Source organism: Fundulus heteroclitus, unplaced genomic scaffold (genome assembly GCF_011125445.2).
Source record: "Fundulus heteroclitus isolate FHET01 unplaced genomic scaffold, MU-UCD_Fhet_4.1 scaffold_335, whole genome shotgun sequence".
Lineage (NCBI taxonomy): Eukaryota > Metazoa > Chordata > Actinopteri > Cyprinodontiformes > Fundulidae > Fundulus > Fundulus heteroclitus.
Genome location: NW_023396745.1, coordinates 65,979 through 79,476, shown reverse-complemented (window position 1 = coordinate 79,476; position 13,498 = coordinate 65,979). Strand labels below are relative to the sequence as shown.

The window sequence follows — 13,498 nt, the reverse complement described above, 5'->3', positions numbered from 1 at the left end:
TGACTCCACGTCTTAATTCGTAAGTCAACATTACAGCATTTTTGGTTGTTACAACAGCAGTTACTGTCACATCGCTGCTCTGACAGGGAGCTTATTCTCGGTCAAGTAGTGGTAAAACAGCTATTGACCACAGAGTGCCAGTGGCAGTCTGGGAATAAATTCAATTCAACTTTATTTACATAGCTCCAATTAACACATGCCATCTAAAAACCCTTAACAAAGCCTACCTATGACCCCCAAATGTGATCTGCATGAGTTCATTTACTTTTTATAAAAGTTAAATTTCACCTAGCCACCCTTAAGGTGACCAAGATTAAAGGTACACTCACAAGGTAAATAAGTTTTTTTTCAAGCCCAAGGGGCTCCACCATTATGTCTCCATGTTATTTATACATGTTAATGGTATCTAAATAATGTGCTTGTGCTGCAGAATGTTCCATTAATTCAAATGTTTGAGATAAACTTTAGTACAAGCAGTTTATTTTATTAGTATACTACTCTTTTAAGTTCATCCCATCTGTGTGTGTGTCTCCACAGCCCATACACCATTCTCCTCAGTGGCTTCAGATGCCTCCAATCATGGGACCACCAAGCTCTTCCCACTGTCAGTGCGTTACTGGACGCCAGACTTGGGAGTACAGAGGAAGGTCCTTGATTTCTATGATGACAGTGATGAAACATCTGCCGCCATCTACAACCAGATAGTTACCAAGCTGGAGGAAAACGGACTGGGACTAGACATGATATCTGCGTATTCTGCTGACAATGCTAGTGTGAATTACGGGAGATACAACTCTGTCTTCCAGAAACTGAAAGAGAACAACAATTGCATTTTGAAGGCAAACTGTGTGGCCCACATCGTTCACAACAGTGCAAAACACGCAGGAGATCGGCTACATATCGACATCGAAAATGTCGTCAACAAGACCTTTAGCCACTTCTCCTCATCTGCCAAACGCATTGAGGAACTTAAATCAATTCACACCTTTGTGGAGACAGAGTACCAGTCCCTGCTTAGACATGTGCCCACAAGATGGCTGAGCTTGTGGCCTGCAGTGAAGAGGCTTCACGACAGCTGGGCTCCTATCAAGACCTACTTTCTCTCTTTGGGAGAGGACGAGTGCCCAAAGTCACTATGGCGGCTGTTCAAGAATGACCAGGATGGTGAGGGCAACCCCCTTGATCTACAGGTAATTAATTTTAATTGCACTTAACTTTTTTTCCATCTAAGTATTATTACATGAAACAGGGATTAGAGAAATGATGATAATGCAAACAGTGTCAGCACACAGGATCATTGACTCTCCTTACGTCTTTTAGGTTTACCTGTCCTTCCTCAGCAATGCGCTGAAGATTTTCCATGACACTGTGCTGGTGCTGGAGCGAGAAGATGGAACTGTCTGTGAGCTCTACGATATGATGTTCACCCTAAAAACCAAGCTACAGCAACGACAGAGTGATGGTTTCTTTGGGGCCCAGGGCATTAGCTTCTTTCCTCTTGAGTGTACCAATCACCAATGCTTCAGTGGAGAGGGTCTTTTCACTGATGACAGGATGCTGGACGGACACAAGGAACAGATGTTCGGTAAACCTCATCAAGTCAGAAATTCAGGTGAAGAGCAACTTCACATTCAGTTGCAAGGACTTTTACACTTATGTAGTGAAAGAGAAGGTTCTCCTCAATGCTGCACGCTCCAACAAGAAATACTACTTCAAGAAGAAACCTGAAGGTAAGAAACTTAGATATGTAAGACTCCATTTGTCTAAGATGAAGTTTGATTGATTTTGAACATTGGTGGGCTGTCTACAGGGGTGCAAATGTGTCACTTTTGGGAAACAGTAGCCTTTTAGGTCAAAATATGTCATTGTTTTGCATAGGATTGTATCTTGGCACCTTTTTGTATTGTTGTCACCTTGTGATGGTGATGGGTTTGCACTCCTCTGTCTATACTGGAAAACCATTTGGAAGCCTATCATAAATTAATTCTGTCTCTTATCTTTCTTTCTTATTTGATTCAGATGCTGGTGAAAAGGTTTGAGTCCTAAAGGTGACCCCAAAGTCCTAAAGGTGACCCCAAAGTCCTGAAGGTGTCCCCAGAACACTGAACAGTTTTTTTTTCCTGCGCCTGCCTTTACCAACATCCAAGTTCACCATCCTTCCTCCCCCTTCTCGTTCTGTGAACCTCTGGAGTCGTGAGTTAAGACTTTTTTCTTTTTTTTACAGTTCCTGTGGTGTAGAGCAACTACAATTCCTGTTAATCCTTTAATTTAAAATTATAATTTATTTGAAGTGAATAAATTGTAATGAAAAATAAATAAAATTAAATAGCTAAAGTAAATCGGAATTGGAAGTGCATCTGTTCATTGAATGTTCAAAGTATTATGAATCTTTTTTTAGAAAGAAATACACATTGGTTGGCCTATTCATGAGCATACATCAGCAATTACACATGTTTATGGGAATAGGGCATTATTAATATACCATGTAAGGTGGTATGTGCTAGAAATGTGTAAACCCCTATCAGTGAGTCTGCCCCTGAGGTGGGGGCACCGCCGCGCCAAGCAGTGTCCCACTTTGTCCCTCAGAACATACCCCTTGTCCCCCCTTGGGCTTATTAGCAGGTGGTCACCCTACCAGTCACACAAGTTTCCCCACCACCACACACCACCGTGCTGCCCTCACTCACCACACAATCACTCCTTTGTGGATCAGATGTTTCATCCACATTTTTCTCCTCCACTAAACTCCTCTGCTGGTCTCCAGCGACCGGAGCCAACGCCACGGCTTCCTCCGCGGTTACGCTGGAGTTCCCCGCAGCGCCAGACTCCTCCACCGCGGCAGGAGCTCCAGCCTCGCCGGACACACCCACCTGCTCCCCGGCTGCTGCAGGCTGCTGCTCCGCGGAGCTCGACGGAGCCGCCCCGGCTCTGTTTGGGCACGATTTTATCAAATGTCCCTCCTGTCCACAGCCGAAGCACTTCATGCCGGATGAGGTGGCGAACAAGACGTAGTCAAATTCGTCCACTCTCACCCGGAAACGCAGGTTTAGCTCCTCGTCACGGTTGTTGAGGATCATGAAGAGTTGTCTCCGGTGGGAGACAACATGCTTCAGCAAAGGTGATTTACACCCCGACAGAATCTTTTTAACGGGGGAAACCACCTTTTCGTGACGAGAGAGCTCTTTAACGAGAAACTCGTCACTAATGAACGGAGGGACATTTGATAAAATCACCCTGGTAGCGGGCTGCGTGAGCGGCGACACCTGGAGGAACGAGCCGTTCACAGAAATGCCCGACTCGACCAACAGGTTCGCTGCTCAACCCGCTCAACAAACAACACTTGATGGATCCATGACCAATCACCTCACCCACCGCCAAACAAACGTCCTCCACGCTGCACGGAGACCCGGCACCCACCTTGATGCCGTTCCTCCGTGTCAGCGCGGAGAAGACGCCAGAACCACCACCCACCACCATGGCGTTCAAGACGCCCACCTGCCGCCGGGCAAAACCCGACGGCCACCAAACCCCACAAAACCCACCAAAAACCCCTAACAACCAAAGTAAAACAACTATATACACAATATATACACTCACCCAGTGAAAAAGGACAGAAAAAAGTAAGAAAAACCACTCAAACAGAGTTTTCTCACGCGCTCTCTCTTCCGCTCCTTCACTCACACTCCTCCCACACGAAGAAGAAGAAGAAGAAGAAGAAGCAGCAGCAGCAGCAGCAGCAGTCACCTCCACACAGGCTCTGCTTCCTTGCTGAACATCTCCAAGCAACACGTTTCCTCAGCTGTGCTGTTAGGATGCTGCTCTGAAACATCTCAGGAGGACAGGACACTTGGAGACACTTTGGAGAGGAGATCTCCTGGAATCAGACTCACCTAAAGCTGCTGAGAGCCTCAACATCTCCAGATCCTCAGCAGACTGAGCTGAGCTGCTGACCAGTCTGCTGAGCAGAACTTTACTGGACCTGCAGCTCTGACTGGGATCTTCTTCCACTTTGGCTTTCAGCACAAACATCAGCAGAAGATTGCCAGAAATCACCCATGAAATCAATCTTTTCTGGGACTCCAAGCTGGGAGAAAGTCAAGCTGACTGTGGCAACATTTGCTGAACACTTGCAGATGATTTCAGGGAGAAAATGATGGCCGTAGAAGCAGGACTGAATGTTTTAGCTCAGCGTAGAAAGAAAGAAAGATTAGAGTCCAGCTAAACATGGATGGAGCCTTTTCATTAGCAATCTTTCAGCTAGCATAAGAGCAGCTAAACAACTGCTAACACACTTCTAGCACTCTTTAACAAGCTTTAAATGCTCCACAGCAAATTAGTTTACAACAACAATCATCAAACTGTCACTTATTATGCTTCAAATCCACTTATTGAAGACAGAAAACCAAACTTCATAGCTTCTCCCACGGAATGCCAACAGAAAGAGCGATGGAGAGCGTGGGAAACCCTTCACAGACTATAATGCTATGATCCGTTAATTTGTCTTTTTAAACTCCCAACTAACACTCACAACAACAATCCATCAACTCAATAGCTTCACCAGCAAAGATCATTATTTACATTTTCATTCACAACACCTTAAATTTCAATAGAAATAATCATTTAGAAACAGGAAGTTACCCGCTGTTTGTCAATGGATCTGTCGTCTTTTCAAAATAAAAGCCTCCGGTGCTCATATAGTTTCCTAGCGGAATAGCTTCTCACTGGACAATCTAGTGTAATAACATCCCACTGCTACATTATGGATGTGGAGAACTGTCCAATAAGGTTTAAATAGTATAATAATATCATTATTTCCTGGTGGTTTGTGTAAAAGCATTTTGGAGCTAGTAGAGTCACGTGTGACATAAACACAGAGACTCAGGTTCATGCCAGCTGACCAAATCTACCTTGTTCTAGAAATATATAATGAATAAATAATAATAATCTATGTATCTCTATGTAGCAGCACAAATGGTACGCTGCCACTTTAAGGCCAATCTTGGCTGCTGTATATCAGCAGGTCTCCACAAGGCTGCTGCTGTTGAACTCAGCTGCTTGTCTTTGTTTGTCAAACTGTGCTGGGCTTCTTTGTTGCTCCTCAGACCTCTGGAGCCATCTGTCCTGTTGTTTGCTGGCAGGAAGCTACACTGTGAGGAGGAATTGTGGACTTGTTTACCTGGCATGCTGGGAATTTACCAGTTACAGCCACCTGACCAGCCTCTGATCAGCATTCAACGTGGATTGACACTCGCTGCTGTTTTGCCTATAAAGACATGTTTTAAAGACTTAGCTGAACTTTCATTGGTGGCACCATTTATGGGATGCAGTGCAATATTGTAGTGGCATTGTATCACTGTTTTACTCATATTGATTTAGTTTTGTCTGTCATTTAGGGACTGAGGCTACTGTGGTGGCAGTGGTGAGCCCTGGTGGCCCTGGTGTTTTGGGTTGTGTTGTGTTGGAGCAGCCTTTGCTTGTGTTTGCTGTGTTTCTGTAGTGTCCAGGGTGCTCCCTTTTCTCCTCACCACTTTCCCCCCATTGCTAAGCCTCGGTTTCATTTCAAATAAAAATTATACTCAATTTTCACTGTTTAAACATTCAAGTCCAGGTTATTGTTGAATTAAACCTACTGAAGTTTAATAAAGTTTTGTAGACTTTTCTATATCGTGTCTCTTTTCCAGCAGAACTTACCTGGGCCCTTATTACCATTTTCCTGGAGTTATCCCAGGTGGCGCTGTTGGTTTCCCGTATTGTAAACTTTAACATGCGTGTTTCAAAGTAAAAGAAAATCCCCCCTCAGGTTGCCACATATCTAAGGATGGATATATTATTATTGAGGTTTTTACGCCACTAGTGGCTGGTTTCTCAGACAGTGGGCTGACAGCAAAGGGGCTACCAGAGAGGGCAGAGACATGCAGCAAAGGACCACAGGTCAGAGTCCAGCCTGCAGCAAACGCCTAGAGGACTAAGGCCTCTGTACATGGGTTGTGTGTGCTAACCAGTGTTGTAGTCAAGTCACTATGCCTCGAGTCCGAGTCCAGGTTCGAGTCACCAGTGTTCAAGTCCGAGTCAAGTCCAAGTCATTAAAAAAAAATCCGAGTCGAGTCCGAGTCTAGTCCACTACTCATCCGAGTCGAGTCACTATTGACGTGTGACGTATGACATGAAGCAGTAACATTCCATTGCACTAATAACTCTTTCGCTGTAGTTACCCTTGGTTTTACTCGGTAAAACTACCGCTTTTTCCAAGTCTAAGACATCTCCTAACCGTGGTTTTTAAACATTGTTGTTATGGAACGCGCAACAGCGACTCGAGGTACGCTGATAGGCCGCATATGAAGGATGTTAAAGCCGCAAGCGGCGTCGATCGGCCCTCGCAGCCAAGCGCACTCCGGCCTATTTGCCACCGCCGCGGCTCCGGGCGGCCGGCGGGGTTCGCGCACCGCCGCGGTGCCGGCCGGCGGGCGGGGGTCCGCCCGCCACCGCAGATGCTGTTACGCATTTTCCTCGCCCGTCCACCGGGCGATTCCCACAAACGCGTTCGGCAGCGCTCCCCCATGACTCACAACAAATCTGGAGCAGATCGGTCGATGCAGCGAGGAGATACAGCCGTTGGATAATGATAATGCATTTGGCCACCGGACCGGACTAAATTGTTCGGCGGGCCGGAAAATTTATACCGATTCCTGGACGGTGACTACAAACAGAAAAAAAAAAAAAACGGCCGATGACGCTATGAACGCTGAGCAGGAGAAAAACAACGACTTACCTTTCTATCAACTCGGCCAGTTTCCAGTCTTTCCGAGCCCTCGACACTCAATCCATCGTTTGAGCTGAACGTTGGTATGTTGTTCCACAGTTCTACCAGTAAAATGGGCGCCTGGACATCCTCTTGTGAAAGTTTAACGGCTGAAAAGTCGGTCATATAGTTGTTTCTGTTGCATGTGTAATGGCTGGTTGCTACGTGCGCTCTCACACTGTTTGCCCAACCTTAGCGGCAAGGGGCGTTGCTCATGAGATGGTGACGTCACGTGCGCGGTACGACATTTAGATATTAAAATCATACACCAAATAATATTCTAATGACATATTAAAATTATAGCCTAATGATATAAAAAAAAGTCGAGTCTTTTTCTCAATTTCCGAGTCAGAATGATCTGAATGTAGGAGTCCGAGTCCAAGTTCGAGTCATCAGTGCTCAAGTCCAAGTCAAGTCACGAGTCTCTAAATTTAGCTAATGACTCGGACTCGAGTTCGAGTCTCGGACTCGAGTACTACAACACTGCCGAACACACACACACACACACACACACACGTAATTGATGTCAATTTTGTAAACCTAATCCTCTTAACATGTTCATACTATGTGCAATAATTGCAATACATTGAACTGTATTTTCCTATGTTTTACACTCAGTGTGTCATATAGGGTTTGTCATTCTTGTCTATAAACAAAAAATATATAAATTATTACCAAGGAATAGTGGATAGTGATATTTTACTAAATTTTATTTCTAAGACATCTTCATATTTCCAAGACATCTCAAGACATCTTAAGACCATGTCTATAGACACGTCTTATAGACACGTCTTCACTTACCAAGACATCCTAAGACATCTCAAGACATCTCAAGACATCTCAAAAATGTGTCTTGAGACACATCTTAAGGCGTCTTGAGATGCGGTGATGGCTGGGAATGTACCTCTCCACAGTGCAACCCCGCATTAACCGGATTTGCACATCAAAAGCACATTGTTCCCACTAAAACTAAGGTGAGCTGTACATTAATGTTGCCAATTTAGTAAAAATCATAAATAAAATGAGTTACACATGATTCAGGACCGTGATAGAAAAAGAAAGGGTGCGCATAGCGTGCGTAATTGTTTTTTCCTTTGTATGCCTCCGCTCTTTCATACAGCACGCTCCTTTAGCTCGAGATAAATTGTTTAGATGAGCCACAGAAAGAGCTCCACGATTTTGCAACTGTTTAGGTTTTTGATTTATGTTTTAATTTCAAGGAAATGTGCAACATTTACAGATGTGTTCCAAAAATCTGATCAAAATGTTTTTGTTAAGATGTGAAAACACTGTTGGTATCTCAAACATTAAACTCAGAATCTCAGATGTAACGTTTGTTTGAGAAAACGGTTGAAAAATGAGTTTGGGGTTGTTCCTATCATTAGAAAAATGAAAAAAAGGGCGTATTTGCCATACAAAGGCCCTGATAAAATAATTAAAATGGGAGGAAATGTTTTAAAATGTTCATGTGTTAAATTTCATTCAGATAAAGTGTAATTTTCAAAGATGAGATTGTTCTAAAATAAAAGCAATTAGAAGGTGTTTTGTAGTGGCATTTGTTTGTGTGTGGGTTGATAATGGAGGGGGGGGGGGGGGGGGCAGCAGGCATTGTGCTCCTTGGAGGGGGGCTCACCTTTCATACTTTGAAAACCCCTGTTCTATAGTAATGGTAATTTTATTTCTGTTGATAAATTCTTAAAATTGAAGAGAAGTTGTCACTTCCTTATTCTATGTGTGTGCAGAGTTTGCTGTTAAGAGAACATCAGAGCTCGACTCATTCCTTTCTACTATTGTCCTGATATCAGATGTTTGGGCTGAAATTAGGGCGGAACGATTTTGGAAAATAATCTAATTGTGATTTTTTATCTTAATATTGCGATTTAATGCAATTTTTTTCTCCCAGTTTAATTTCTCATGTCTTTTTAAACATATACAAACAAATCTGTTTCATAATAATCAGATTTATTTAAAGCACAGATTACAACAATAAACGAAACAAATCTGTGGCTTTACCTTATTAACATCTTTTCATATTTCATGAAACATGATATATAAACGTATGGACTCCACTCCTTAAACACTGTCAGATTTTAACAGGACAGTCTATAAATAAATAAATAAAATAAGATACGAAATTAATGACTGATCTCCAGTCAGTGGCATCAAACATACTAAAGTGCAGGATAGTATAGCGAACGAATGTCTTCTTTCAACTAGTTGACATTTTTATAGGTAAATCAAACTCTCAAATAAACAGAAAATAAATGAGTGTATGACCTTTTAAATGCTAAAAAAAACTTTTTGAACAATCATATAAATTATATATTCACTCAGTAAGAGCAGCAAACAACTATTGTAAAGTGCCAAAAACGTATGGCACAGTCAGCCACAAAGATTAGTCTGTGTATTTTTTTAGAAGCTCACAGATTTTTTGCCAGGAAAATCAGCACGTCAACTTTTGCTGGTTTCAAAGAGGAGCGAGTGCAAGTCACTATATTCCCTCCAGCACTGAAAAGACGCTCTGAAGGAGCACTTGTGGCAGGGACACAAAGATGTGGGCCATATTGCACAGCTGTGGAAGTTAATCCTGTGCATCTTCCACCATACGGCCTTGTGGTGTTTTTTCAAGTGTTGATAAAGGTTCGTCGTGTTACCTCGTGAGGTAGCAACAATAGCGAGGCATGTCCGGCACAACACCTGACTTTGGCAGCGTCTTCTTTTTTAAACCCAAAATAATTCCACACAAGTGACGTACCGCTCCTCTTTGGTAACAGACCTTCAGTTGTGTGGGTTTTTGTCCAGTCTGAGGACATTGTTCAGCAGGTAAGTCGCAGACGATATCAACTTTCCCTCCGTGTTACTTTGCTAGCGAGTCACCCCCGATCACATGACCCGTCAAATCGCGTCCATTACAGTTAGAAAATCTCGTTTTATCCTATCGCGATATTATTGCAAATGCAATTAATGGTTCAGCCCTAGCTGATATTCACACAAAGTAAAGCAATCCTTACTGTTGATAGGAGCAGCAGTTAATGGAAAGCTGCTATCAGTCTCCTCCTTCACAAGGAGCTGCTCTCCTTCCTGACGGGCCCCGGGTTCCTCCTGTTCCTCCTTTATGTGGAGGGGCTCTGACTCCTGCTGCTCCCCCTCAGGACTCTGTTCTTCAGGAGCCTCTTCTTTAACATCTGCAGCCAACACTGAAACACATTACATGCTTTATCAACAACTAGATCTTTACAATGTTACAACCATGGGAAAGATTCAGTTTAGAGAAAAACATTTGATCAGCAGTGTAGAGAAAACTGAACCTCAGGAACTGACAGTTTCACCCTAGAAATGATCACCGGTAACTTTAGGGTCATTCTGTTGTGGGAATTTAATTTAATTATTCTGTTAAAACGTTAAATAATGGCTAAATTGGATAGTTAAATAAATATGAGATAAAATATGACAGTTAAACATTGATTTATATATTTGTTATTTGAATATATATTTGTAGCTGATTAATTGAACAGTTATTGAATACATTTTTTGATTGTTTTGTTGCATTTAATGACACAGTTTTATATTATTAGCTACGTTGTGGCCTATTATTTATTTAAGTGAGTCACAATATTTAGGATGTATTCTAAATGTTGGCAGGATTGGTCCTCCATACAGCAAGAAGAAAACATGCGACCCTCTTTCTAAATAAGATAAATCAAAAGGCGTTTTTCGGAGGAATTTTTTCAAGCAAGCAGACAAGAAAAACCTGATGCTGAATTTTTCTACATGCTAAGCTAGCATTAGCACCTCTAAGCTACAACCTAAGATAGCAACCTAAGATAGCTGCAGGCTTAGCCAGTTTTCTGGGGAAACCCTGCAACGAGTTGTGATGAAGAGGAGGAATCCATCAGCTGCTGAAAACGGCTCCTAAACTTTAGCTCCATCCACACAGTTAGCATGAAGAAGGAAATCTCCAAACCTGATGGGTGCAGCAGAACTCTGGGCTGGAAAACATCCCCCATCATTGGTGTCTCCTCTGCTGCGTCCTGCCGCTCTTTGAGCTCCTGCTTCCCTCCAGTTTCTCCGCTGTGCCTCCAGCTGCTGGACTTCTTTCCAGACTTCATCACCTGCAGCAGCTGCTGCTCTCTTTCAGCCTCACCAACACTCCCGCTTCTGGCCTCACAGCAACACAAGGACAAAGAACCCGGAAGAGATCAACGTGGCTGCGCGTTGGGGAAGAGGCGCATAAAACACGGCCGCCATCTTGGTGCGGTCATCCTGCAAACAGCACCAGGATGCCAGAGGCAGATTCACAGGATTTCTCATCAACTTGTTTGTAAAACGAAACACAATTATGTCAAGGTTGCCTCTTTGCTTTAATTTAAATCTTGTACTTAAAAATCTGATAAAATAAATAATTAAGCTTTTAAGGTTTTGTAATGTTAAATTTGACACTGGTATTTTCACGTTTTGTACCCAAAACTATTGTTTCTATGTATATCTTATTACATTAGGGATATATTTAACTTTCAGAAAAACATATTTTTTCATCTCAGGCATTAGTTTTCTTTTAGTTTTTATCATTATTTTCAGATGTGGTCACTCTAATTCCTCAACCCCCGTTATGGAAACTTTGAAGGCTCTCTGAATATTATAATAAAGTATAGATAGAAATCAAAATTTTTACATAGATCAAATGTCCCCCATACTAATCCAATCATTTTAAACTAAAAGATGACATAAAAACACACATTTGTGCTCTCTTATTTCCTGAAATGTGACTAGTCGGGTCCACATTTTTCATCATGAATTTAAGATAAGATAAGATAAGATAAGATAGACTTTATTGACCACACAGTGCAGAAATTCACGTGTCACATCGACTCAATAATCAAAAGAAGGTGCCAAAAGGACGAAAAGGTGCATGAGGTATATACAGTGTGTCCACATATATACAGTGGATCAAAACAAACAAAAAAAACAGGAAATAAAGCAGAGATTTAAGGTGACTTATATACATGGATTTGATGTTGTACATTAAAGTGGTACCAGGTAAAGAACAACAGTGAGGTAGTGAGATGACTATAACAGCTGAAGTCACTTATTTAATAGGATTATTGCACATGTTATTAAATAGTAATTGCACATTAGTTATTGCACAAGTTATTACAGTTATAGTGCAGCACTATAAAGTCTGATGGCAGCAGGGATGAATGACCTGGTTATTTTAACCTAAGACTTGTAATCAAAATTTATTTCACATGATAGCTCTCAATATTTTAGATAAAAGTCAACAGACATTAAATTATGCAACATTTAAATTAATTTTTTTAATGAAATTGTAGGTGTGACCATAGACATAATATAAGAGTAGACGCGTCATTGGACGGGTTCTGCCTATGCTGCGATGCGTCAGAGCGTCCGCCATCTTAAATGTGGCAAATCTGCAGTTACTCAGTCACTTAAACAGAATCAGAGGGACTTTAATCTCTGAATATACTTTGTATTCGTAGTATTTTTTTTTTGTAATATTACAAGTTTATTTTCGTATGCCTTTAGCTTCATTCTCCTGAATTTATTCTCCTAAAGAATAAAAATATTTAAAATAATCTAACCTCCAGGAGTGAAATAATTCTGCAAACTGTGACTATTCTGGAAATTTTCCCCCTTAATTCTCATAATATGATGTTTTTATCATAACATTATCACTTTTGTGTTTGTTTATTTTTACTTTATTGACCTAGGATTTTTTTTGCTCATATTATTAATTTTACCTCTTTAATACTCACCCAAAAAGTCTGTTCCTAAAGGTTCACATGTGACATGGTTTTATGAAATAATGAAGACCACAATGTTTAGATTTAACAAATTGATCCTTATATTCATAACACATACACATATATATACACACACACACACACACATATATATATATATATATATATATATATATATATATATATATATATATATATATATATATATATGTGTGTGTGTGTGTGTGTATTTATTGCAGCACAGGAATGAGGCATCTTCTCTGATCCACGTTCACAATAACAGAACTCAACTTTTTTCTGCCACATACAATATGGCGGTGACGTTGACGTGCGAACCTGCGCCCTATGACGCGTCTACGTATATGATGTCTGTGGGTGTGACGGGGTTGAGACCAGCATAACAGGGTTGAAGATGGTAACGGGGTTAAAGGGACAAATACAATTTTACATATTTACTTCAATGTACAGCACTTTCTGTTGGCATTATACTGTATTTAAATTGGAACCATAGCAAGGACACCAGATATAAACTGCTGTTGAATTGAGCTTTATTAATCTAAAGTAAAAAAACAGCATATTACCAACAGTAAAACATTAAGTGAAATGATTAAATGCAACATAATGTGAACTGTGTGTGTGTGTAGGTGTAACAAAGTCTCATGGGAGATGTGCTAAAAGTAACCTCTTCCTAATTCCTAACATACAGTTACACTTGTAATTTGATATATTAATATTAATAACAACAATGATCAGACAGTGAAGGATTTTAATGTGTCTGTATCAGTGTGTGTGTTTGTGTGTTAGTGTGAAACTGTCAATTCCTGAAGTTCAGTTTTCTCTACACTGCTGATCAAATCTTTTTCTCTAAACTGAATGTCGGGTTCAAACACCTAAAACATTCATTAAACAAACACAAGGAGGAGAGACAACAGAAGAC

General features: G+C 41.2%; 1 protein-coding gene across 1 annotated transcript; it reads left to right on the top strand.

Annotated features, from left to right (window-relative positions):
• Positions 1-332: 332 nt before the first annotated feature.
• Positions 333-1,589, top strand: LOC118559672. The gene is made up of 3 exons (XM_036130323.1): positions 333-1,190; positions 1,321-1,504; positions 1,579-1,589. Exons 1-3 carry the CDS (start codon positions 741-743, stop codon positions 1,587-1,589), a joined length of 645 nt encoding a protein of 214 aa, XP_035986216.1. The 5' UTR covers positions 333-740.
• The last annotated feature ends 11,909 nt before the right edge of the window (positions 1,590-13,498 follow it).

What these genes read in the sequence shown, in the direction of transcription:
- LOC118559672 (XM_036130323.1), top strand. Translation starts at nt 741, where the DNA reads ATGATATCTGCGTATTCTGCTGACAATGCTAGTGTGAATTACGGGAGA. An exon ending in GCAACCCCCTTGATCTACAG is followed by an intron (nt 1,191 to 1,320) that starts GTAATTAATTTT and finishes TACGTCTTTTAG; the next exon opens with GTTTACCTGTCCTTCCTCAG.